The 26,537-nt window shown below is 46.3% G+C and overlaps 1 protein-coding gene and 1 long non-coding RNA gene across 2 annotated transcripts in view; one reads left to right on the forward strand and one right to left on the reverse strand.

Annotated features, from left to right (window-relative positions):
• The first annotated feature begins 3,939 nt into the window (after positions 1-3,939).
• LOC144930481 (uncharacterized) lies at positions 3,940-6,157 on the forward strand. The gene is made up of 2 exons (XR_013635681.1): positions 3,940-4,154; positions 4,463-6,157. It is a non-coding gene; the product is annotated as an uncharacterized LOC144930481 (long non-coding RNA).
• Positions 5,053-26,537, reverse strand: part of LOC140910257 (alcohol dehydrogenase 1) — a 31,329-nt gene continuing 9,844 nt past the window's right edge. The window contains exons 2-9 of the mRNA XM_073340773.1: positions 17,537-17,638; positions 16,871-17,009; positions 8,863-8,950; positions 8,051-8,270; positions 6,982-7,245; positions 6,318-6,453; positions 5,690-5,828; positions 5,053-5,184 (exon numbers count right to left, since the gene is read on the reverse strand). Coding sequence (XP_073196874.1) covers positions 5,154-5,184; positions 5,690-5,828; positions 6,318-6,453; positions 6,982-7,245; positions 8,051-8,270; positions 8,863-8,950; positions 16,871-17,009; positions 17,537-17,638 — 1,119 coding nt within the window. The 3' untranslated portion in view covers positions 5,053-5,153. The remainder of the gene's footprint in view (positions 5,185-5,689; positions 5,829-6,317; positions 6,454-6,981; positions 7,246-8,050; positions 8,271-8,862; positions 8,951-16,870; positions 17,010-17,536; positions 17,639-26,537) is intronic.

Genomic DNA, 26,537 nt, shown 5'->3' on the forward strand with positions numbered 1-26,537 from the left:
CCACTGCCGTATAGCCGGGTCTCTCCACGAGCCGTTCAGGGACCCGGGCGCTTTGCTGAATTGTCATGACGTGTTCAGAACCCTGTTGGCATTTCCATAGTTTTGGGGGCGTTTTTTAATTCACAGAAATAATTCTGCATGAAGAGAGACACCGAGACCAAGGCATATCTCTTTCCAGGCAAAGCGGTGTCGCACGCCAGAGGAGAGGGCGGCCCTTATTTAAGGGCAAGGGGGTGAGGAGGAGCAAAGACCGGGTTTACTTCAGCAGCGAATGTACCAACCATTTAAGGCCGATGTCCCAGGGTGGCCGGCCCCACAAAATCTAATAGCCCCGGGCCCACAGGAGAGTTAATTCAGCCCTGATCAAGCGGTCATTCTTTGACAAGGAAGCAGGGCAGGAACACACAGATCTGATGTTAGCAAACAACAGAATGAAACCTTTCTCCCACCAAACTCTGTGTCTCCTTGCTCTCAGCTGGAAAGAGATTTTAACCAGGGGTCACGCTCAGGAACATGATTTCCAAAGTGTGACTGAGCTGTAAAATGGGCAAAAACATCCCAAGTTATCTCTTCTGGTCCATCTCTCTCTTTCACCTAACCTGACAAAAAGAAAACAGCCATTGGATGTCGGGAGCAGATCCTGCTCTGTAATTTGGTCAGCAATGCTATGGAAAATCTGTGGTAAGAATTTCATCTTGAACCATGTCTAGTTTAAGTTGAGAACTAGGAAGCGTTTTATGTTTGTCTTGTAACCATTTCTGACTATAACTTGTACTTTTTAAAAAATCTCTTGTTGTAGTTAAACTTCTTTTGTTCTTTAATCACAATTCATCCAGCGCTGTGAATTTTGTGGGGAACTCCATTTAAGGTGTAGCTCGATGCCCGCACAGAGGCAATGGACTGAATATATTTGGACAGTACAGGATAGACATTTCTGTGAGGAAGACCAGGAGTGCGTCGGGATCACCACGCACATAGTAATGGAGGCTGCCGGAAGGCAGAGAGTGGCCGGTGTTTGCTAACAGGCCGCCGGGGTCAGAATTGCTGGACCAGGGCCGTGGCGATACAAAGACGTTCAGGGTGTGACCTGCAAGTTGTTTGGCTGTTTGTGAGTGGCCCTGCTTGGGAGCCACAGCAACAATTGTGAGGCACCCCACGTTGCAGGGGAGGTTGTGTATTTCTAGGATGATTTTACACGTTATAAAACTCTTCACGTCACTAAAATCCAGCCCATCCGTTGGTTCCAATTCTTCCACTTGTTACTCCTGGGGGAATTCTGCACTACTGCATGTGCACAGAATTTATGTCCCTCACAAATTTCTTTGCTTCCCCACAGAAAAATGACTCTTTGATAAGGAAGCCACAAGAGCGGTCATGCAACCTTCCCCAGCAGTATGTTCCCCGGCAGAGAGGTAAATCACTGTGGGGCAGGGGGCAGGACTGGGGAAGACCTGGCTGATAGCTCCTACCATGTGCCGGGCTCAGCTGCTAGTCCCATCTGGGCTGGGGAGCATGGGACTTCCTCTTCCCCTGCACGGTATCTGGGGTCATGTGAGACCCACCCCCAGATTTCTCCTCCAACTGCAGGAAGTGCCGCACGCACATTTCCCCCCCCACACACCTCCCCCCACTTCCTGCACCCATTGCTCTTCAGCTGCAGGGGGAGAGATCACTGTAGAGGGAGCTGCTCCCCCATCTGCCCAACCCTGTGTATCCAGACCCTCTCATACCCACACCCTCCTGCCAAGCCTCACTCCCCCCGCACACAGAACCCCCCTCACGAGCCCCACTTACCCAGCATCTGCACCCCTCCACTGATCCCCCCCACACTCAGATCCCCCCACCCCCCTTCCGAGCTCTATCAGACCCCCCCTTCCGCTGAGCCCCAACCATGTTCACTTGGACACCCCCCCCATGCCCCAGAGTCCCATTACCATTGCACCCAGAACCCTCCAGCAAGTCCCTGTGCATCCAGGTCCGCAACCCCTCCCCCCCACAGCAGCCGGATCCCCCACTGAGCCGCCTGTACCCAGATTACCCCACCTAGAACCCTCTCAACGCACACCTGGATTCCCCCCCCCCCCCCACTAAGTCCCTCTAGACTTAGATCCTGCCTTGCTGAGCCTGTCTGCCCACAGCTGGTGCACCTAGCAAGGTGGGGTAGGGCCCTGGGCTGTTTCTGGGCCAGGCCCTGTCCTTGCACTGTGTCAGGATTGGGTGCAGCCTCACCACTGAGTCCCGGGGGGAGCTGCACAGTGATCTCCCACCTCTATGAAGCCAGTGGCCTGTGCTCCCCAATGCCATGTTGGAGTCTCCACATTTGACAAATAAAATTTGCAGAATTGAGCAGAATTTTAAAATATTGTGTACAGAATTTTTATTCTTTTGGTGCAGAATGCCTTCAGGAGTAACTTGTTCTGTACCTTTCATTCTCCTTGTTTTGGATACTAGCATTCTAGGTACTGACTCCAGAAGGTACCTCTGTAATTCGTACCAGGGCAAAATAGAAATGTATTTGGATTTTTGACAAGTGACCTATCTGCTTATGTCACAGGCCAAGCAGTTCTATCGCGACATGTAGCTTACCTCCTTTGCATTGCCTGGGCGTTCAGTTCGGCCTGCCTTCTGGTTACAACACAGAGCCATCCCAGGGCTACCGCATCCCACCTCCTGGGACCAGGGAGTTACTTGTTTGATGGGTGAAGAAAGGGCTCGGTGGCTAGCCACAAATCCCCACATTGACTCATTGCCACTGGTCTGGTGTCTGTGACACAAGAATATGTTCATGGCAACTGGCAAGGGGGGTGCAGAGGGGTTACAGAAACCTCCTGAGTTTGCTATGAACATTCCTGTTCTCCCAAAGCATCTCAGATAAGTTCTCACCTGAATGCTGGGGACACACTAGTCATTAATATTGTGGTGAAATGTTATATAGATACTATGTCAGGAGTTGTGTGTGTGTGTGTGTATATATATATATATACTGAAAAAATGTGTTTAAACTCTGAAAGGTGTACGTCTCTGTTGGGATGTAAATGTAGCATTGTAAAATAACAGAATGCATGCCTGTTTACATACAAAGTCTATGTAATAAAGAGACGTGAACTCTACAGAAAAGGAGCACACAGGTGAAAACAAGCCCTAGGGGATAATCCTGCCTTGGAGTAAAGCCAGTGAATGTCGGGGGTATATATAGAAGGCAAGGAAGGCACCCCTGCACCTGGCAAGCGAATAGACAGCGTGGGTTGCAGGCAGCCTCGCTTGAAAATGCTGCAGCAGACTTTGGGTGAGAGAAACGTCTTCAGCCAGGAGGTTAACCTGCTAGTTTGTGTCTAGAAAGTGTGTTATGATTTTGGTGGTTTCGGTAATGCCTTGTTTCCAAACTCTGTTCTTTGTTAAGAAATGTATTCTCCTGTTCTGTCAGCTCGGCGCCTGTGGTTAAGCCAAGTGCTGGTCCCGAGTTGACTCTTACAAGCCAGTATGTACTGTTTATTTGGGAAAGTGTTCAGGGGCCCTGGAGTGGGTGGGTGTACCTAATCTTGCGTGTAACTAGAGGCTTGGGGGTGGGTGTCAGGGAGGGGCTCCGCAGCAAGACTTCCTCATGCTAAGAGCGGGGGGGGGTGGTCAGGCGCCTCCTGACCCAGGGGAAGGGGAGGGGGCAGGTGCTGGTCCCCTGCTCTGGGGGTGTAATAAAGCACCCTCCCCCTTGTCTTCTGTGCCACGCGCACCCGGCACGTTACCCTTCTCCGCCTTGGTGACAGAGGCTGGCTTGTTGCTGGCCTCTGCCCCCTCTGCGGCTGCGCGCTGCTTTCTCGCTCAGGTCACCGTCCGCTTTCTTTGGCGGGCGGGGGCGGGGGCGGGGGCGCAGGCGCCGTTCTCTTTTTGGTTCTGGGTCCGCGCAGCGCTCGGCTCCGTGACCCGCGGTCTCGGCACGCAGCTGGTGCGGCCGGCGCATGCGCATTTGCATTGGGGTACAGCGTCCCATTGGGCGCCTTCCCAGCCAATGGGGAGGAGACGCGGGCGGGGCAGGAAGCGGACCCCGCGCGGGAGAGCGGCGGCGGCGGCGGCTGCTGCGAGCGTCCGGAGCAGGGAAGCGGCTGGAGCGGCGCGTGCCCGGCTGCCGGGCCTCGGAGAGCCCCCGGCCTTTGATAACGGTCAGAGACGGTACCGTTCGCTCCCCCCCCCCTCCCCCGCGCGCCCCGGCATGCTAGCGCCGGGCGAGGCTGCACTGGCGGCGGAGTCTCCTCTGGGCGGAGTTACCCCAAGTAGAGCAGAGCTAGCTTGTGGGGTATTTATAGATAGATAGAGGATGGAGTGAAGGGGGTGCTGCCGTTTCTGACCTATCTGACCTGTATGCATGTGTCTTACTGCACTAGTCAAGCAACTGCATTCTGGTGGCTATACTGTATTTAAGACTGCTGCTCCTGCCTTTCACTGATCAATAATCGGATTCTTGTTCCAGTTTCTTCCAGGTATCCTTGCCGGGGTGGAGAGGCTCTTTCTTTGTGCTGCACTGTTTTACTTCAGAGACACATGTACAGACATTCTTTACCCACAACAATGCATGTGCCTTTAGGAACCTGCATAATGGGTTTCAGAGTAGCAGCTGTGTTGGTCTGTATTTGTGAGCTACAGCTCACTTCATGAAAGCTTATTAGTAACCTAAAAAATCTGGCCCCCTGGCTCCATGTTGCTTTTATAGAGGGAGAGTTCAAAATTTTTTTGGTTTTGTTCTTGTCTGAAATGGCTTCTTGGTTATTTTACCTGTCACCTCAAGCTGGTTTGGAAACGTGGTAAGTGGTTGAGCCTATTAGAAAGTAAAAGTCACACTCTCTAGTGTGTTGTTTTTTGTTTGTTTTTTTTTTTAAATTTTGAATGCTCAGTTAGGAAAAGTTATGTTTTTAACTCCGTTTAGCTAGATTTATGTAATTCTAGAGCATTAAAACCTAACAGTTGCTTCTGCCAATCCCATTTGTAGGTGATACAGATCAAGGACTTCATCAGTTAAGGCTATGTTTTCCCTTGTAATAATGCTAAAAGATGAGATGCAAATTTTAGTTTAACTGCTTTAATTAATTTCCAAAGCTCTGGGCTCATGTGGTTGTTGGCATTCATATTTGAATAAACTTGGAAAGATTGTGGGACTCCGTCTATTACTCAGCTATTAGTAGGACGGTGCGGATACTGAAATAGAAAAAGTCAGGTTAATGACTGATGTTTGGAACCTTATTCTGAATATGTTGCTTCCTTTAAGGGGAACTGTTCTGTCATTATTGTAGACCTCCCGAATGGAATCCTGAGATGCAGTCCTCTTGCTTTTGTGTCCGAAATGTATATTATCCTACCATGTAAACATTCAGCTAGACTACTGAAATCCAGTTTCCGCTGGTTCTACACTACATGCTCTCCCAAACTGTGGGGCACATCCCCCTGGGACAGACCTCTCAATTGTTCTTCAGTCTCTAGCTGTTTCACTGCTCACCAATTAAGATATGTCAGCATTTAACAACAACAGGGTTGTCCTATAAAAAACAATTTAATAACTGCTCAGCTGAACCTTACCTCTTTCTGAAAATGCCTGTCAAAATTCACACTTTGACTAACTTTGTCTTGTCTTTTGACTTTACAGTTCAGTGCTGCTACCTTTCATGGAAATGGTGTTTACAAGATGAATAAATAAATAAGTCACCTCTTCCCTGCCCGCAGTAGTTCAAATCCTTCATTGATTTTATCGAAAGGCAAAGTGTGGGTTATTAAGGCATCCAGGTTGAATTTTTTCCCCATATAGTCTGCAACTAGTTTAGGGACAGAATCTTTGCTCTTCCAGCCTGAAAGACAGAAGATTGTACATTATCTATCAACGTACTGCCACTGAAATAATCAGAGGAGTGCATTAATCGAGACTTTGTTGGGACTTGTCAATGTACATTTACTCATGGAATGCCATGTGCAAACAAAAAGTTAATATCTTAAAATGGAAGTGATTCCTTACAGAGCAGGTTGCCAAAGAGCTATAGTAATACATCAGCAGCCCCACATTCTCACATATTCATTTTAACCTGGGTCACTCCAAATAGGTTCTGGGGGGGGGGGGGGGGGAGGCCTAAATTAGGCTGAATGAAGCAAGCTTTACCATGACAGTAACTGGTACCCCCATCATCTCCTGGGGCTCTGGGATCCTTCATATTTTTCATCCTGTGACCATTACATAACTGCTTAGTGTTGTAACAATGTCCCTGATCAGCAGAACAGTGCTCAGAATCTGTGAATTTCACAAGCACACAAAAGAGTTTAGCCAGTTGTTCTCATGTCAATACCTCCAAAAACAGACCCCTTCCAGGTGCGGCCAGTGAAGAGCAGCATAGGATTGTAGGAGATCTGTGATGCTGTCGGAGGCACTCCTACAATCACACTCATTCCGTAGTTCTGGTGGCAGGATGCCAGGGCAGCTGTCTGATTTAAGACAATGAAATCATCTTAAGTGGACATTCCCAATGAGAAGTAAAATAAATATTCGCAAAAAGAAAAGGAGTACTTGTGGCACCTTAGAGACTAACCAATTTATTTGAGCATGAAGTGAGCTGTAGCTCACGAAAGCTTATGCTCAAATAAATTGGTTAGTCTCTAAGGTGCCACAAGTACTCCTTTTCTTTTTGCGAATACAGACTAACACGGCTGTTACTCTGAAAATAAATATTGTGGCCCGTATCCGTCCATCTGCCATCTTGAGTTGAGGAGGGACAAAAGTTGCTGGATTGGGGGTGAACCCCAATGCTGCTGCCTTGGGAAAGAATGCAATCCTCCACTCAGTTATACCAGTTTTATATTAGTGTAACTCTATTAATTTCAGTAGAGATCAATGGAGTTACATACCATAAACTGCCTCCTAGCTGAATATGGCCAGCGTAGGACACTAGATAAACCACTCAAAGCTGCTTAATTTTGCACTACATCATCATCTTACATCTTTTGGTCACATACCATGGTATCAGTGCGTCCAATGACTTCAAAGGAATAGTCCACACCATTACCACCAGTCAGCTCCATCAGCACATCTTCAATGGGCTTTGTGAAGTCTTGAGGGTTGATGCATTCGGTGGCTCCTAACTCTTTAGCCTTGGCAAATTTGCCCTTGTTGATGTCAACCCCAATGATCCGGGAAGCACCAGCGGCTTTACAGCCCATGACAACGGAGAGGCCAACTCCTCCCAGACCAAAGATGGCACAGGTAGAACCAGGTTCCACCTGCGTAATCATAAAACCATCAGAGTCTCTTAAAATCCAGGTGATATATAGTGATTCCACTGCATGAGTTATCTTGTAAATCTTTTCATTTTAGGCTCTGCTTGTATTGGATACAACACTTGTCAATTAGATGAAAGCATTTTTGCTATTCAAAGTAAAGGTTCCCATTACTGGATTACAACTGGATAAAACCTACCAAAGCATGTGTTGGAGAATAGGTTTCTTTGGGCTCAGCCTATTCGAGAGATGAGGCTAGCTGTAAAATCAGATACTCATGTGGATTTGGATTCATAACCCTCCATGTAAACTTTGGAGCTCTTCACATCCATGGCTTTGGTTGGAGCCTCTCTCTAGTTTTCATTAAATATAGCCAAAAAAGAAACCTTAACTGGGCCAATTTTGCAGCATGAAAGCTGTTGCCACAGAAAACTGTCGAGCCCCGAAGAACTCCGTGCTTACAGGGAAGCAATGATTTCATAGAAGGCCTTTATTTATTTAATATAAATTAAAGGAAACCTTTTTGTAATTCAGAAAATGCAAGATTATTTACTCCTAAAAATGAGCCATAAGATAGATAGATAAATAAAAACTAACAAACTAACAGAGAAAACCCTACATGTGATAATAATACTTGGCTTTTGTATATAGCTTTTCCTCTGTAGAACTCAAAGTGCTAAACAGCATGTCAGCCGCAAAGCCAGTTCTCCTGACTCTCAGGCTGATGCCCTCTTTACTGGACTACACAAATAATCAGCACTATCCCAACAACAGAGTTTGTCCTTTAAACACACATGCTAATCCTCACCTTGGCACTATTGAGGGCAGCCCCATAACCAGTGGAAAATCCACAGCCGATCAGACACACTTTTTCCGGAGGAGCAACTGCATCAATTTTGGCAACTGATGTCTCGTGCACCACTGTATATTCAGTGAAGGTGCTTGTACTAGCAAATTGGTGAATCTGTTTTCCTTTGCAGGTAAACCTAGTGGTGCCATCGTTCATTAATCCACAAGCTGCACCAAGGCTATTCAAAAGACAACCAAAAATAAAGATAAATTCGATATTTTAAACATGGGCCAGTTTTACATGCATGATATCAAATTACTTAGGATAATAAGGCTGCAAACCTTTCATGGAAGCATGGAGCAGCTGGGCACCGGCCGCTGCTCGGGCGGCCCCAGGCAGCTGGTCCCAGGCTGCCCCGGAGCTGCGGTCCAGGAGCAGCAGTGGCGTGCCAGGCCACCGCCCCCCAACAGTGTTGGTGGGGCCCCAGGCCACCCCCCCGCCTGGAGCAGCAGCGGCAGTGGGGCCCCAGGCCGCTCCTTACCCCCAAAAGCAGCAGCATGGTCCCGGAGCTTCCCCCCCATCTCCTACCCCCCAGCAGCAGCAGAGTCCCAAAGCACCTCCCCCCCCACCCCTGCCCCAGGAGCAGCAACACCTGCGGGAGTGCCCCAGCCAGCACCTAAGATTTAGTCACGGGTATTTTTAGTACAAGTCACGGACAGGTCAGGGGCGTGACTTTTTGTTTATTGCCCGTGACCTATCCATGACTTGTACTAAAAAATACCCGTGACTAAATCATAGCCTTAATAATAATAATAATCAACGAAACTCACTCATTTTTAGTGCACAGATTGCCCTTGGAGCTTACGCAAGAGCTACACTCTCCACACTGTGGAACAAAGAGCGGGATGACTTTGTCGCCTAGAAATAGAGCAGAGCAGTTATGAAAATTTCAGTCAAGCAGATAGAGAACACCGAAGAGCACAGAAGTAAAAGATTGTAGCGGGTACAGTTATTACACAAATACACGTGCAGGAAGAGTACAGTGCAGACTTGAGTTCTCACCACAACCATTTCAAACAAACGGAGTAGCTAGTAAGTACCTAAATGTTTTTGCTCTCCAAGACTCAAAATTCACTGCAAAATAGATTAGTACCAAGTTCTGACTGGGAATTCCAACACAAAAAACATTAGGAAATTCAAACAGATGGTATCTATCAGCTGCTGTGGATGTGCTGGATACATGTATGTGACAAAGCTTTGTTGTCTGTTCATAATCTACCACATTTCCCCTTTCTCACGGGGCGGAGGGAGGGGGAAAATGAAGTACTGTTAGCGTGGAGCGTGAATTTAATTTACCAATAGGTAGTAGGGGGATCATGAAACTTTTTTTCAAAAACCTTTTTATTAAGGCAAAGTTACAATAGAACATTAACATACATCACACATTGAATATTGATGCTAAACAAGTAAAGAATCCGGCTAAAGATTCTGGCTGGCGAGCCCTCCTCCTCTGAGTACACTAGGAAGGGTGACCACATTTCTAAATATCTATCCTCTTTGTGTCTCTTCTCTTGTGGACATACATGGTGTGAAAGCTTTTCCATTACAAAGACAGTCCATATTTTACTATACCAAAATTCCAGAGGAGGAGTCACATATCCAATAATGGACAATATAAAGTCTAGCTGCTAACAATAAAAAAAATTAATTTGTTGTTTTGTTAAAAATGAAAACTCTTTACTGGACCTCTAAATACACAAGGGATATCCAGGAAGCCGCATTTTGTCATCAGATGAAGCTCGTTATTAATTCCCTCCCAAAACTGTTTAACTCCAAAACGCAACCACTACATTCTGTTGTAACATGAGTCATGGTATGGAAAAGGTTGAGAACTACTGGTATGGGGGCTTAGAGGTGCTAAATTAAATAGGCCTTATAGGTTCTTTTTTAACTCCATACAAAAGACCTGCATTAACAGGAAATGAAGAATTCATTGACTGTTACCCTTGTGTCTTGAGTCTCTGTCCCATATCTAGTCCTGCTGCTGCAACATGGGGATGCAGACAGCTAAACAACTCCCCAGAAGAGCACAGGAGGAGAATTTGCACGTGGGTGAGTTTACCAGCTCTTTGATTCTCCCTGCCTTCTCCCATGCAGTCCACTACATTTGAAACCCATTCTCCCTAACCCAAAATGATTTCTTCCCTCCAGTCCCTGCTTCAAGCACTTCCTACATAAGCTTCTAGTCTCTCCTCATTAAGGAGTTAGCAAGCCAGATGCTGTAAACTCTTCTTTTTAAAAAACAGTAAGGCTCACAAGACATGTGCAGAAGTTCAGTGCTCAAAACACATTGATTTCTGTCCCATCCTCATCTCCTTCTTGCATTATTTCTTTGTGTATAATCTGTAAATTCTTTGTGGCAGGAACCTGGTCTTCATACCTATAGAATGTACAGAACCTAGTACGACGTTGGTATTTTATAAATATTATAATAATATCAACTGTACCACCATTTTTGCAGCCCAAGAATAGATGGGGGCAACAGGCCTTTTGGACATTCTCTGAAGCTCTGGGACAGATGGTAATCAGAGTTGGATAATATACCATGCATACATACAGGGCTGTCCCTGGCGGGGGTGCGGGGCCTGGGACATAGGCACTGAGTTTCTAATCTGCCAGGTTTCAGAGTAGCAGCTGTGTTAGTCTGTATTCGCAAAAAGAAAAGGAGTACTTGTGGCACCTTAGAGACTAACAAATTTATTTGAGCGTAAGCTTTCGTGAGCTACAGCTCACTTCATTGGATGCTCCCAGGGGTGCTCCCCCCAGCGCCGCACAGGCCCTGCCCCCACTCCACCCCTTCCCCCAAGGCTCCACCCCACCCTGCTTCTTCCCCCCCATTTCATACCAGCCCCACCTCTTCCCACCCTGCCTCTTTCCTGCCAAATTCCACCCCCGCCCCCCCGAGTGTGCTGCACCCTCGCTTTTCTCCCTTCCCCGCCCCCATCGCCTCCTGACGCTGCGAAACATCTGATCCACGGCAAGCAGGAGGCGCTGAGAGGGAGCTGCTGGTAGGGCTCTGCCGGTGGCTGCCACTCGCCTCCTCACCTCACCCGCCTGCTCGCCTCTTCACCTCTCTCCCACCTGCCTGCTGCTCGCCTTTTCCATAACCAGTGGAAAATCCACAGCCGATCAGACACACTTTTTCCGGAGGAGCAACTGCATCAATTTTGGCAACTGATGTCTCGTGCACCACTGTATATTCAGTGAAGGTGCTTGTACTAGCAAATTGGTGAATCTGTTTTCCTTTGCAGGTAAACCTAGTGGTGCCATCGTTCATTAATCCACAAGCTGCACCAAGGCTTTTCAAAAGACAACCAAAAATAAAGATAAATTCGATATTTTAAACATGGGCCAGTTTTACATGCATGATATCAAATTACTTAGGATAATAATTAAGGCTGCAAACCTTTCATGGAAGCATGGAGCAGCTGGGCACCGGCCGCTGCTCGGGCGGCCCCGGGGCCAGCCGCTGCTCGGGCAGTCCCAGGCAGTTGGTCCCAGGCTGCCCTGGAGCTGCGGTCCAGGAGTAGCAGTGGCGCGCCAGGCCGCCGCCCCCTCACCTCCCCGTCCCCCTCATGTTTTTATCAAAGCGTGGGGCCCAGGGCGGTCGCCCCGATTCGCCATACCCAAGGGACGGCTCTGGATACATATAAACATACCAATTAGTTGCACACATACAAAACAGGAAATGACTGCCTGGGAAGGAGTACTGCAGAAAGGGATCTGGGGGTCATAGTGGCTCACAAGCTAAGTGAGAGTCAACAGTGTAACCCTGTTGCAAAAAAAGCAAACATCATTCTGGGATGTATTAGCAGGAGTGTTGTAAGCAAAAGGCGAGAAGTAATTCTTCCGCTCTACTCTGCGCTGATTAGGCCTCAACTGTGGAGTATTGTGTCCTGTTTTGGGTGCTACATTTTGGGAAAGATATGGACAAATTGGAAAAAGTCCAGTAAGAGAAACAAAAATGATGAAAGGTTTAGAAAATAATGACCTATGAAGGAGGATTGAAAAAATTGGGTTTGTTTAGTCTGGAGAAGAGAAGACTGAGAGGGGACATGTTACCAGTTTCCAAGCACATAAAAGGTTGTTACAAGAAGGAGGAAGAAAAAAATGTTTTCATTAACCTCTGAGAATAGGACAAGAAGCAATGGGCTTAAATTGCATCAAGGGTGGTTTAGGTTGGACAATAGGAAAAACTTCCTGCCAGGATGGTTAAGCACTGGAATAAATTGCCTAGGGAGGTTGTGGAATCTCCATCATTGGAGATTTTAAAGAGCAGGTTGGACAAACACCTGTCAGGAATGGTCTAGATAATACTTAGTCCTGCCTTGAGTGCAGGACAGGACTGGACTACAAAACCTCATGAGGTCCCTTACAGTTCTATGATTCTATGAAATTTCAAATTTTGGAAGTACAGCTATTTCCCCTTTACTAGGCCCTCCACATCCAACTATTATACGTATCAGATTAATGGACTATTTGCCCATCACTACCACCCAATATCCAGGGAGTTGATGGAACCAAGATGAACATACGAACACAGATCGGTCCCTAGACTAATACTCCCTTTTGATAGCCTTTCTATAACATTCCCTACCCATTTACTGTTCCGTCTTTAGTTTGTCTCATTATTTTGTCCAGACACATGGCAGTATACTCCAAAATTTCAAAAGGTAATCAACCTCTTCCTTTACCAAACTCTCTTAAGGCAAACTTCTTTAGATCATTTAATCACTCATCCTTTCTGTACCAGCTTTTGGGTATTTAAGCCAATTCATTTATTTACAGTTTATCTCCACTAAATATATATATTCACCAGACAATCTCAATTAGCAACCAAACAATTCACTCTCATATTTTGTTTAAGTCAAAAGTTCTTGGGCAAACATCAGCAAAGAATATCTTAAAGCTTACTGTGGCATTATTGAAGAAAAACCATTCTGGACACTATTGGCTGCCTTTTCAGTAAGTCAGGAGGAAAGGCACTATCTTTAGAGGAGCTAATTGATTAGCAGCTGCTAGAGACAGCAAATATTGCATCATCATGCCACTTTTGTCAGAAGGAAGCCTTTAAAATGCATCAGATATATATGGGTCCATATGAGACGTTAGCCTGCACAAGAACATGAAATGCACAGCGGATGTGTGGCAAGTTTTATTGCCATACTTCCTGATCTAATCATTAACATGAATTGTACTTTTACATCTTAAAATGTTCACTAATCTTTGTGAGCAGCTGTCATTCAATTGCCAAAGAAGAATTAATGTTTAGCACCTATGGAGGTATGAAATTCAAATATTTTTCATGTTTCTAGTCTATACCATGGAACCTGCTACAAGAGTTTAATTTGAAGATTCAAAACACAGGAGCATCTGCTATTTTGCGGAGATGTCTGCAGACCCGCTCTAGAGTACACGAACAGGGAAAAATCTACATGTGTGTCTCTGGAATTTTTAACATATAAAAACCTAATGCCTTAAAATTGTAGTGAAGGGATTTTTAAATGGGCTACTTTTAATATAAGCAAATGTTACCATCTTTTCCAGCAGCTCTGCTTTTGCCAACCTTAATTCTGATGTATTGTTTTTGAGCTATCTCTGTATAAAGATATTAATCATTTATAGTACCTTTGAGAATTGATGAGGGATATTTCTACAGCCCATTATGTACGCAGTTTTTAAATTCCACAGAAAGGAATCAGACTATTTGATTACAGTCTGATTTGACAAAACAAACTTTATAGGCCTGTTAAATTTTCTTGTAGTTATGTAATATGCTTACAAAGGAAAAAAACAAAAAACTTAACTGTCTGGTAGGTTAGGAGCTCATGGTCTTAGTCACCAATAAGGGTAGTTAATTACATGAGGATCTGAATTCTTGGTTTTCTCTTTCCCATCTCAGTAAACGTTCCCTTGAACAACAGAGATAGTTGATGAAAGGGTCTCTGTGTCATGTCATTACAATTCAACAGCTTCAGACTGGTGCACAAATTTGCCTTTAACAATGAAGAAAACCCTGTGCTATGAATTTACTTTAAAATGGTATTCTAGGAATCCTGGTTATGGAAGCAATGATATGGGCAAGTTTGGACCTTAGTTATAATCATACCTTCATACTAAAGAAATGTGAGACACTCTGCAGAATAAAACCTTAAATTCTTAATGCAATTGCAACTACCACAGTACTATAATCCTGGCAAAGTCAGGTCAGAACCTGTACCTGAATTGCTGACAAGGAGTGGCATGGTAATTCTTAAAAAATCTGCTAATTTTCTTTACTAAACTAACACAAATCTAGCTCATTGGTGGAGAAATACACAATAGAACTCTAGCAAATAACATTAGGATTAGGCACTATTTTACTGCAGCGTCTGACAAAAGAATAAAAACTTGCCCCCCCCCCCCCCCCACAGAACGATGGATTTTGGAAGACCACGGCTACCTTTCCTAGCCCAGTCTCAATGGGCAAACATCAAAAGATTTCAGAGGATCATTTGGCTAAACACATGCCGCATAATACCTAACTTTAAATGAGGGTGTCAGGGCTTTCTAGTGCCAGATTACCTAGGGCAGGGGTTCTCAAGACAAATTTTTTGATGGCCTCAGAGTACGGCCACCAACTCTTGCTGGTGGCCGCTCTGACAACTTTTCCTAAAATACTTAATTAACTTGAAGAGAAACAAATAAATATGCACATCCAAATCTTTGTAATTTATTTATTGCTAGCTCCTAAGTCTGCTGCTGTGAAAAGTTATTTTTGTACGTTTGTTAATATCACGTTTCACAGCCTCCCAGCTAGCTAACAAGTCTCTCTGCTGTGAAAAGGGATATTAACACTTTTCACAGCAGACTTACTCAACCCCAGCAAGCCTGGTGACAAATTAAGCCCTGGATGGGGAGGTGGATGTATAGGCAGCAAGGGCCAGGTGCGATGAGGGGGAGCCAGAGCCTGAAGCCTGAGGGATGGGGCACCAGGAAGGAGCCTGAAGCCCTGTGGCTGGAGTCTGCTACCCAATCATCCCAAGGCTGAAACCCGAGCCCCACAACCCCTGGGAAGGTGGGGAACTCGCAGCCTGCCTGCTCCTCCAGGGCTGTGCCCCAGGTGTCTCCAGAGGGGGGCAGGGGCCAACCCCTCCTGGCAGTCCCAGCAACCAACACGGGGGCAGCTGCTTTCCCCCCCAGTCACTGCCCAGGAGGCTGTGGCCACAAGAAAAGCCCCCGGTGGCCGCATTTGAGAAACGCTGATCTAGGGAAAGAAATCCTAGGGAATTAGAAGCTGGAGACGGCAGAAAGCAACCAGTTTTAGATAACTGTGACCTGGACTTAGTAATAAGACTGCTGAAAGAAACTGGCCAGTTTTTGTTGTTACAACCTGATGGAATAGGAGATCGATAGATCTCATTGCCAACTTCCCTCTGAACTTCAGTTAGCACAGACACTTTCCTGTCTTCCTTTGTCTCACAGTCTACCCCACAGGTCTGTGTGCCCAAAGCATCAACAGAATTCCAAAGTAAAAAGTTGTTCTGATGATTTGCCCAAAGGTACAGCCTAGGACTCCACTGAAATCACATGGTAGTTAGAATTCAAAGTATTATGTTTATATGAATTCTCTGGACCAAACGATTGTCACACACTCTGTGCCAAGCTCAAAAGAAAAGGAGAAAAGAAAACGTGTTTCTTTGCAGCCAAAACTTGTCCAACAGTTTGCATGCTTATCTGAAGCTTATCCAAAGCAATTTTGATCTGGAAATCTGATGGGAATAAGCTCTCTCAGAAGATTTCCTGTCCTTTCTAATTCCAATAAGAATAGAATAGATGCTTTTGCATTACTGAAGCACTTCCATTGCCAGGATAGCCCGGAGGTACAGAGACATGGGGGGGAGGGGAGTAAGTAAATATTTTAATCTTTAAAAAATGGTTTGGATTCAGTTCAAGATTCAGATACTGATCTGGTTCATTTAATATTTTATCTTAAACACTCCGCGCAGCCCTCCTCACAGTTCAGAGTCACTGGGAAAAGAGTACAAGCATTGGTGTCCCATCTTGCAGTGTGTAGAGGAAGATGAGAACCTCCTCCTGGGGTTTTATATTTACCAGCTCTATGGCACAGAGAATATGGTGAAAGAAATAATAAACAATGATACGGTGTTCTGTGAGAGAAGAGGCACAGGAACTAAATCTTTTGTCTGGAAGATGAATTAAGTACATGAATTAAGACACTTTCTGTGCTAGTGTCAATACTAAGTGTGAAATAAAGTGTGAATTTCAGTACCATCAAAGTCTGATGACCTGGGCCCTGATTGAGCAAGGTATTTGAGCACATGCCTAACAAAACAGTCACACTGAAGTAAATGGCATTATTTGTATGCACAAAGGTAGGCACATGTTAAAATTCCTTGCTGAACGGAAACCCTAATGAGGATCTGAACTCAAAATGGTAGCTCACATTTGGTTCCCTTTGAGTGAAATACAAATAAGCACCTCTTTTGAATGCTGGGGAATGGGGAGCACTTCACAGTCACATAAAACTAGACGTGAACAGGCAAACATTTTTGAAATAGGAAAGATCATTTGGAAGTATAGCAAGAAAGACTTAAACAACATATTTCTCCTCCAAAATATCCTTGATGAGGCCCCGTGAAAGTTGAATGTTGGACTTCTTGTTTCCTCTGCAATAAAGGAGTTCATACATGTGAGTGTCTTTGATATTGGAGCAGGGCGTGTGAATGCTCAGTGAGAACTACTTATCATTGGTTAGTGCTTGATGCTTTCTTATACCTGGTTTCACATAAGTCACCCCTTCTCCAACGCTCTCTACAACACCAGCTGCTTCATGGCCAAGAATTATCGGAAAAGGCACAGCAAATGCACCACTCATAACATGGTCATCTGAGCGACAGATCCCTGTTGCCAAAATCTGCAGGGAAAGCAAAGAATATTTCAATATGTGAGGAACCAATTTTTCAGATTTTACCTGTGTGATATGATATAGAAGTGAAGATGTATTTTGTATTCAGAGAAGTGAGTAGAACCATAATAAACGTAAGACATGATCCCCAAGACTGCTTATTTATCAGAGCCATGACTCATGACAGAAATCATAACTTTTAGTGTTTTTGCACAGCAAGTTGTGGCCTTTGTCATCTGCCACACAAGACTCTTCCGTAAATGTTTACTCTTTTTCTGGTCCGTGTAGCTTGAAAGCTTGTCTCTTTCACCAACAGAAGTTGGTCCAACAGAAGATATTACCTCACCCAGCTTGTCTCGCTAATATTTTGGAACCAACACAGCAGTTTTAAATAGCCTGTATAATTCAATATGAGTTCATCCGAGTAGTAAGCACTCTGGTGGTAATATTTGTAAGCTCGAGCCCTACAGTTCTTTAGCACGAACATAACCAGCACCGCTACAGTATGTAATTTACAAAGTTCATCTTTTTCCTACCTTAATGCGAACTTCTTGTGCCTTTGGCGGGGCAACTTCCACCTCCTCAATGGAAAATGGTTTCTTAGGCTCCCAGGCAACAGCTGCTTTGCATTTAATGACCTATGAAAACAGCAAGGAAAACAAAATGGCATTTGTGTATGTAGCATCTTCCCCAAGGTGTGGCTCAAGCCTCCTCCCTGGCACTTTGTACTTAGAGTGGCTTCTCCCCTCAACTCACTAGGGTTGGGTCTTGGGTTCTTTTTCTGACACCTGATACCTCCACCCAAGGTAACTCTTCACCTTGTCCCTTGGGAAAATGAATAATGCTACCACTGCTGGTAAGCAGTATAAAACCTATGTAACCCCTTGGGGTTTAGAGAGTATGGCCACTTTAAAACCTTGTCCTGAGGCAGCGGAAGTGCTATTGTTCTGAGAAGAAGAAGTGCTGGTTGACCAACGGGGAGAGGGTTGAAAGAGAGGACAGGGACGTGTGGGTGTCTGTACAGCAAGCAGACCCTCATCTAGAGAAGCAGCTGAAAACCAGCCTGAAGCCTGTGAGAGACAAAGCAGCTGATTTGGGACATCCCAGGATGGAAGCCAAGAGGAGCACCGTGCCAGTAAGGAATCACCTCAGAAGGACAAAGCAGAGCTGCACCTAGTATCACTGTCACTCAGACAGACTGTATAGGGCCATAAGTACTGAGGCTTACGACTACACTGAGAATATGGAGAAAGGTTGTCGCCAGTTAAGTGGGAGGGTTGTCGCTCTGTGGAGACAGATAGAAGAGGGCACTGGAGGGGTTGTTGGGGAAAGTTTACTGGTGCTGAAGATGCCAGGAACACCCAAGATTCACTGATGGACTGGAACTCTGCCAAGTATTCCTGAACTCTGAGTCTGGACGCAGTGCTCAGCATCTGTCCTTTTACATTGTGATAACACTGGGCTCCTGGATCTTTGTATTGGATGTAATCGTTTTACTTCTCCCCCTATATTTTCCTCCATTCATCCTACTGTAAATAAATATTTCCCTTTCCTATATTCATTGTACTATTCCACTGTGTGCATCTGTGTGTGTTTAGTGTGCATGAGGGAAGGGGTTAGAACGAGTGCCTCTAGGGTGGAAGGGAGTTTCCCTGATGCATTCCTGAAGGCTCCTGTACTTGGCCAGAGCCTGCCTCAGGAAGTCTTGGCCATGAGGGCACTACAGTTACACCCAGTACACAATACATTAATACAAACCCCAGCTAAGGAATGACACACCCAAAAATAACAATACAACAAAAGGGGACTTTATTTGGAGCTGGAAAATAGGATCTGGGGAAGAAAAAGGTTAGGGTTAACGAAGTATTAAAACATGAGTAAATCAACCAATTATCTACCTTCCAACACTCAAATGTTCACAACCCCTAAGTCCCTTCCTGGCACCTTCCCCAGCAGATGGTATGCTAGAGATGAATCTGGGGACATGTGCAGCAGCACTGTGAACATTGGCTGGCTTAAACAAAAAGTGTCCTCTTGTGCCTTTGCACTGGGTGGGGCAGGCTCCTCTCCTGGCTTCCTGGTCAGAGTCCTACACTATCACACAGTCTTTTAAATTCAGTATAGTTACGTGTCTCTGAACCATACTGGTTTTCTAAATTATATGACCCAAAGGTGTAACTACTTGGTCATCTGTCTGTCCATTAGTTGCAATGAGTGGCTGTGGTTGGTTTGGAATTTTTGAGTCATCTTCTTCTGCATTCATCATCTGTAGAGTTTTCTCTGTTGATTGTTCTTTCTGAGGAAGAAACGGCAGACATTGAGGGGTTCTGCTGAACTCTCCGCTGTCAATCTCGAGCACGTATGACCTAGGTACTGAATTCCTTTTCTTTAGGACAGCTGCAGTTGTCCATCCTTTTTCTCCACCCAATTGGGTATAAACATAGTCACCAAGTTCTAGACCCAGCAGTTTTCTAACGGAGTGACATCTGTTCTAAAAAAGTGTTCTTTTGGCCTTTTCATCCAATATGGCTACTCTCTTCATGTCTGGACACTTTGGAGCTAAATTCTTTTCCAAAGCTGAAATAGTAGCTCTGAGTTGTCTTCCCTTCTGGCGTTGTGCTGGACTATTTTCAGTAGCCATTATTGGTGTTAATGTATAACTCAGAAGAGTGAGGAATGGCTCTTCCTGCTGTAGGATTTTCTTGGCAGTCTATTCAGATCTCTCAGCCTTTCTGTTTGCTTATGGATAATGTAGGCTGCTAGTAATAGGATCAAAATTATATTTTGTTTGGAACAACTTAAATTCTGCTGCAGTGAATTGTGGTCTGCTGCAGTGAATTGTGGTGTCCATCACTAGTTGCTCACCAAAGTGAGCAAAAGCTCACTTCACTTTCTCGATAACACTGTGATGTGGTATGTCTTTCAAGTACGTTATTTCTATATACGTGAAAAATAGTCCACAATGACGAGGTAATGATGTCCTCTGAATTAGTATAAATCTGCAGCTAGTCTCTTCCAACATCGGTCTGGTAAATGTCATGTTACTAAAGGTTCTTTGTATCACGTTGGTCTGGAAGTTCTGCAGTGTTCACATACAGATGCTTTATTCTTTAAGTCCTTGCTGATGCCCAGCCACCACACTGACTGGTTGACCCGTTCACAACATTTAGTTATTCCTTGATGTCCTTCATGGATGAGGTTTAGGATTTCTCCTTTCATTTCATTTGGAATTGCAATCCGAATCCCTTTAATTATGAGTCCACTTGACTCACTTACTTGTACACGCACTGCAAAGTAATCTCTTGTCACTTCCTTAATGTCCTTTAGATACTTGAGTCAGCTGCCCCTAATGTAACTTAGAACTTCCTGAAGTTGTATGTCTGTCGAGATTGCTTTTTGTATCTGGAGTAGTCTCTCTTGTGACACTGGCCTATATGTGTCCACAGCAGCCACGTATGCTTCTACACCATCTTTGAGCTCATGGGCAGTTGAGTGTGATGCTGGGCTCCATGACTGAGTGTCTGCTACTACCAATTTTTTCCCAGAAACACACTTAGCAATTGGATTAAATCTCATTAACCTTAGCAACAGATGGCATTTCAGCAGTGCTTGATCCAGATCTTTTCCGTTAATGAGCGTTACAAGTGGTTTATTGTCTGTTGTCAGTGTAAACAAATCAAGTTTGCACAGAGATCTGTAAAAGTTCTCATGTGCTTGCCAGGTACTCCTTTTCAGTCTGCGCATATCATTTTTCTGTTTCTGTGAGTGTGTAAGAGCAAAATGCAAAATTCATTCAGAGCCATGTTGTTGCAACAATGCACCATCTAGGCCATAGCTGATTGTATACACGCTGACCATTGTGGGTTTGTTAACATTGTTGTACTTGAAAATGGGAGCTGTTGAGATTCTTTTTTTTCTTTTTTCTTTTTGAAGGTAATTTCTTAATTTGGCCCCGTGATGGAGAATACCTGCCCCACACTGGGCTGGAGGGAGTTCCACTGCTCTGACTGGAACCTCAGTATAAGAGGGAACAGCTCAACTCAGTCTGGGCTGACTGCTGACGAGGGTAGACATGCCCCACAGGCTCCTTCTGGGAGAGTGCCAGAGCCACCAGATGCCAATGCCAGCCAGGTCGGTGCCTCTACTGAACCCCAGTCAATTGCTGAGGCCGATGGAGGGGAGGCAGTTATTGCCGAGGGATCCCCCTGCATTGGGAAAAGGGGTAAGAAGCAACCCAGGGAATGGGATGGTCGCAACAGGTGACCATCACTGAGCAGGAAGGTTCCCTAAGGCCCTAGGTTGGATGGAACCCGATGGAGAAGGGAGGGTCCCGGTCTCCCTGCCCTGTCCAACCCACCATGGACACCGCCACCATATGGGGAGGTGAATTGGGCCACCAAAGGCCATTACTTAAGACTTTGGCCACAAGGCCTTACTGTCCTGAACCCTGGGACAGCCCTACTGACTCTGGCCATTAGGCCATGCTGCCCTGGGAAGGAGAGCAGCTACTTAGACTTTAGCCACTAAGCCTATGGTCCTGAAGCCCAGGCCTGCCTTAAGGAACTTGGGCCACCTGGCCATACTGCCCTAAGGGGCTGATGGGGTATATCTGCCCCTTAACAGGCCACCATAACCGATTTCAGTGGTTTTGTCACTGTAGAAAGGTTTTGTAGGTATCTACCAATGTAATTGATCATCCCCAGTACACGTCTCAGTTCTGGTACATTAGTTGGTGTAGTCAATTAAGAACATAAGAACAACCATACTGGGTCAGACCAAAGGTCCATCAAGCCCAGCAGCCTGTCCTCTGACAGTGGCCAATGGCCGGTGCCCCAAAGGGAATGAACAGACAGGTTACCATCAAGTGATCCATGTTTGCCTTCTGGCAAACAGAGGCTAGGGACACCATTCCTGCCCATCCTGGCTAATAGCCATTGATGGACCTATCTTCCATGAATCTATCTAGCAATTCTCTAATTGCTTGTACTTTCTCAGGGCTCGGATTGATTTCATCTTGCTTTGTCGATCCCAAAAACTCGATTTGGTGCAGGTGAAAAATGCATTTTTCATTGTTGAGTTTTAATCCAGATGGACTGATCAGGCTTAGGACTTTGAGGGTTTTGTGTTCTTCCATCCAAGATCCATGCGTCGACCATGAAAACTAGAACCCCATTTGTGTTAGGGTATGGCTACACTACGGAATAAGGTCGAATTTATAGAAGTCGTTTTTTTAGAAATCCGTTTTATATATTCGAGTGTGTGTGTCCCCACAGAAAATGCTCTAAGTGCCTTAAGTGCATTAGCTCGGTGGAGTGCTTCCACAGTACCGAGGCTAGAGTCGACTTCCGGAGCGTTGCACTGTGGATAGCTATCCCACAGTTCCCGCAGTCTCCGCTGCCCATTGGAATTCTGGGTTGAGATCCCAATGCCTGATGGGGCTAAACATTGTCGCGGGTGGTTCTGGGTACATATTGTCAGGCCCCCCCGTTCCCTCCCTCCCTCCATGAAGGCAAGGGCAGACAATCGTTTTGCGCCTTTTTTCCTGAGTTACCTGTGCAGACGCCATACCACTGCAAGCATGGAGCCCGCTCAGGTAACCATCACCGTATGTTTTCTGGGTGCTGGCAGACGCAGTACGGCATTGCTACACAGTAGCAGCAACCCCTTGCCTTGTGGCAGCAGACAGTACAGTACGACTGGTAGCCGTCCTCGTCATGTCCAAGGTGCTCCTGGCCACGTCGGCTGGGAGTGCCTGGGCAGACATAGGCGCAGGGACTAAATTTGGAGTGACTTGACCAGGTCATTCTTTTTAGTCCTGCAGTCAGTCCTATTAAACTGTCTTATGGTGGGCAGGCAGGCGATACGGATTGCTAGCAGTCCTATTGCATCATCTTCTGCCCGGCAGGCAAGAGATGAGGATGGCTAGCAGTCCTACTGCACCATCTTCTGCTGAGCAGCCATGAGATGTGGATGGCATGCAGTCCTTCTGCACCGTCTGCTGCCAGCCAAAGATGTAAAAGATAGATGGAGTGGATCAAAACAAGAAATAGACCAGATTTGTTTTGTACTCATTTGCCTCCTTCCCCCCCGTCTAGGGGACTCATTCCTCTAGGTCACACTGCAGTCACTCACAGAGAAGGTGCAGCGAGGTAAATCTAGCCATGTATCAATCAGAGGCCAGACTAACCTCCTTGTTCCAATAAGAACAATAACTTAGGTGCACCATTTCTTATTGGAACCCTCCATGAAGTCCTGCCTGAAATACTCCTTGATGTAAAGCCACCCCCTTTGTTGATTTTAGCTCCCTGAAGCCAACCCTGTAAGCCGTGTCGTCAGTCGCCCCTGCCTCCGTCAGAGCAATGGCAGACAATCGTTCCGCGCCTTTTTTCTGTGCGGACGCCATACCAAGGCAAGCATGGAGGCCGCTCAGCTCACTTTGGCAATTAGGAGCACATTAAACACCACACGCATTATCCAGCAGTATATGCAGCACCAGAACCTGGCAAAGCGATCCCGGGCGAGGAGGCGACATCAGCGCGGTCACGTGAGTGATCAGGACATGGACACAGATTTCTCTGAAATCATGGGCCCTGCCAATGCTTGCATCATGGTGCTAATGGGGCAGGTTCATGCTGTGGAACGCCGATTCTGGGCTTGGGAAACAAGCATAGACTGGTGGGACCGCATAGTGTTGCAGGTCTGGGACGATTCCCAGTGGCTGTGAAACTTTCACATGCGTAAGGGCACTTAATCAAAGATCTGCTGATATCAAGGGTAGTGACCCTGGGAAATGTGCAGGTCATAGTGGATGGCTTTGCTGCAATGGGATTCCCTAACTGTGGTGGGGCCATAGACGGAACCCATATCCCTATCTTGGCACTGGAGCACCAAGCCGGCGAGTACATAAACCGCAAGGGGTACTTTTCCATAGTGCTGCAAGCTCTGGTGGATCACAAGGGACGTTTCACCAACATCAACGTGGGATGGCCGGGAAAGGTACATGACGCTTGCATCTTCAGGAACTCTGGTCTGTTTCAAAAGCTGCAGGAAGGGACTTTATTCCCAGACCAGAAAATAACTGTTGGGGATGTTGAAATGCCTATATGTATCCTTGGGGACCCAGCCTACCCCTTAATGCCATGGCTCATGAAGCCGTACACAGGCAGCCTGGACAGTGGTCAGGAGCTGTTCAACTACAGGCTGAGCAAGTGCAGAATGGTGGTAGAATGTGCATTTGGATGTTTAAAGGCGTGCTGGCGCAGTTTACTGACTCGCTTAGACCTCAGCGAAACCAATATTCCCACTGTTATTACTGCTTGCTGTGCGCTCCACAATATCTGTGAGAGTAAGGGGGAGACGTTTATGGCGGGGTGGGAGATTGAGGCAAATCGCCTGGCTGCTGGTTACGCGCAGCCAGACATCAGGGCGGTTAGAAGAGCACAGGAGGGCGCGGTACGCATCAGAGAAGCTTTGAAAACCAGTTTCATGACTGGCCAGGCTACGGTGTGAAAGTTCTGTTTGTTTTTCCTTGATGAAACCCTGCGCCCTTTGGTTCACTCTACTTCCCTGTAAGCTAATCACCCTCCCCTCCTCACTTCGATCACCGCTTGCAGAGGCAGTAAAGTCATTGTTGCTTCACATTCATGCATTCTTTATTCATTCATCACACAAATAGGGGGATGACTACCAAGGTAGCCCAGGAGGGGTGGTGGAGGAGGGAAGGAAAATGCCACACAGCACTTTAAAAGTTTACAACTTTAAAATTTATTGAATGCCAGCCTTCTTTTTTTTGGGCAATCCTCTGTGGCGGAGTGGCTGGTTGGCCGGTGGCCCCCCCACCGCGTTCTTGGGCATCTGGGCGTGGAGGCTATGAAACTTGGGGAGGAGGGCGGTTGGTTACACGGGGCTGTAGTGGCAGTCTGTGCTCCAGCTGCCTTTGCTGCAGCTCAACCATACACTGGAGCACACTGGTTTGGTCCTCCAGCAGTCTGAGCATTGAATCCTGCCTCCTCTCATCACGCTGCCGCCACATTTGAGCTTCAGCCCTGTCTTCAGCCCGCCACTTACTCTCTTCAGCCCGCCACCCCTCCTCCCGGTCATTTTGTGCTTTCCTGCACTCTGACATTATTTGCCTCCACGCATTCGTCTGTGCTCTGTCAGTGTGGGAGGACAGCATGAGCTCGGAGAACATTTCATCTCGAGTGCGTTTTTTTTTCTTTCTAATCTTCACTAGCCTCTGGGAAGGAGAAGATCCTGTGATCATTGAAACACATGCAGCTGGTGGAGAAAAAAAAAAGGGACAGTGGTATTTAAAAAGACACATTTTATAAAACAGTGGCTACACTCTTTCAGGGTAAACCTTGCTGTTAACATTACATGCATAGCACATGTGCTTTCGTTACAAAGTCGCATTTTGCCTCCCCCCACCGCGTGGCTACCCCCTCAACCCTCCCCCCTCCCCGTGGCTAACAGCAGGGAACATTTCTGTTCAGCCACAGGCAAACAGCCCAGCAGGAATGGGCTCCTCTGAGTGTCCCCTGAAGAAAAGCACTCTATTTCAACCAGGTGACCATGAATTATATCTCACTCTCCTAAGGATAACACAGAGAGATAAAGAACGGCTGTTGTTTGAACGCCAGCAAACATACACTGCAATGCTTTGTTGTGCAATGATTCCCGAGTACGTGTTACTGGCCTGGAGTCGGAAAGTGTCCTACCATGAAGGACGCAATAAGGCTGCCCTCCCCAGAAACCTTTTGCAAAGGATTTGGGAGTACATCCAGGAGAGCCGCGAATGCTAGGGCAAAGTAATCCTTTCACATGCTTGCTTTTAAACCATGTATAGTATTTTAAAAGGTACACTCACCAGAGGTCCCTTCTCCGCCTGCTGGGTCCAGGAGGCAGCCTTGGGTGGGTTCGGGGGGTACTGGTTCCAGGTCCAGGGTGAGAAACAGTTCCTGGCTGTCGGGAAAACCGGTTTCTCCGCTTGCTTGCTGTGAGCTATCTACAACCTCCTCCTCCTCCTCATCATCATCTTCTTTGTCCCCAAAACCTGCTTCCATATTGCCTCCATCTCCATTGAAGGAGTCAAACAACACGGCTGGGGTAGTGGTGGCTGAATCCCCTAAAATGGCATGCAGCTCATCATAGAAGCGGCATGTTTGGGGCTCTGACCCGAAGCGGCCGTTCGCCTCTCTGGTTTTCTGGTAGGCTTGCCTCAGCTCCTTCAGTTTCAATGCGGCACTGCTTTGGGTCCCTGTTATGGCCTCTGTCCTTCATGCCCTGGGAGATTTTGACAAAGGTTTTGGCATTTCGAAAACTGGAACGGATAGCACGGATTCCTCTCCCCATACAGCGATCAGATCCCGTACCTCCCGTTCGGTCCATGCTGGAGCTCTTTTGCGATTCTGGGACTCCATCATGGTCACCTCTGCTGATGAGCTCTGCATGGTCACCTGCAGCTTGCCACGCTGGCCAAACAGTTACCAATTCTGCTATCTTTCTTTGGAAATTTTCAAGTGCACTGGTGGTCCCAAA

Source organism: Lepidochelys kempii, chromosome 4 (assembly GCF_965140285.1).
Source record: "Lepidochelys kempii isolate rLepKem1 chromosome 4, rLepKem1.hap1, whole genome shotgun sequence".
NCBI classification, from domain to species: Eukaryota; Metazoa; Chordata; order Testudines; family Cheloniidae; genus Lepidochelys; species Lepidochelys kempii.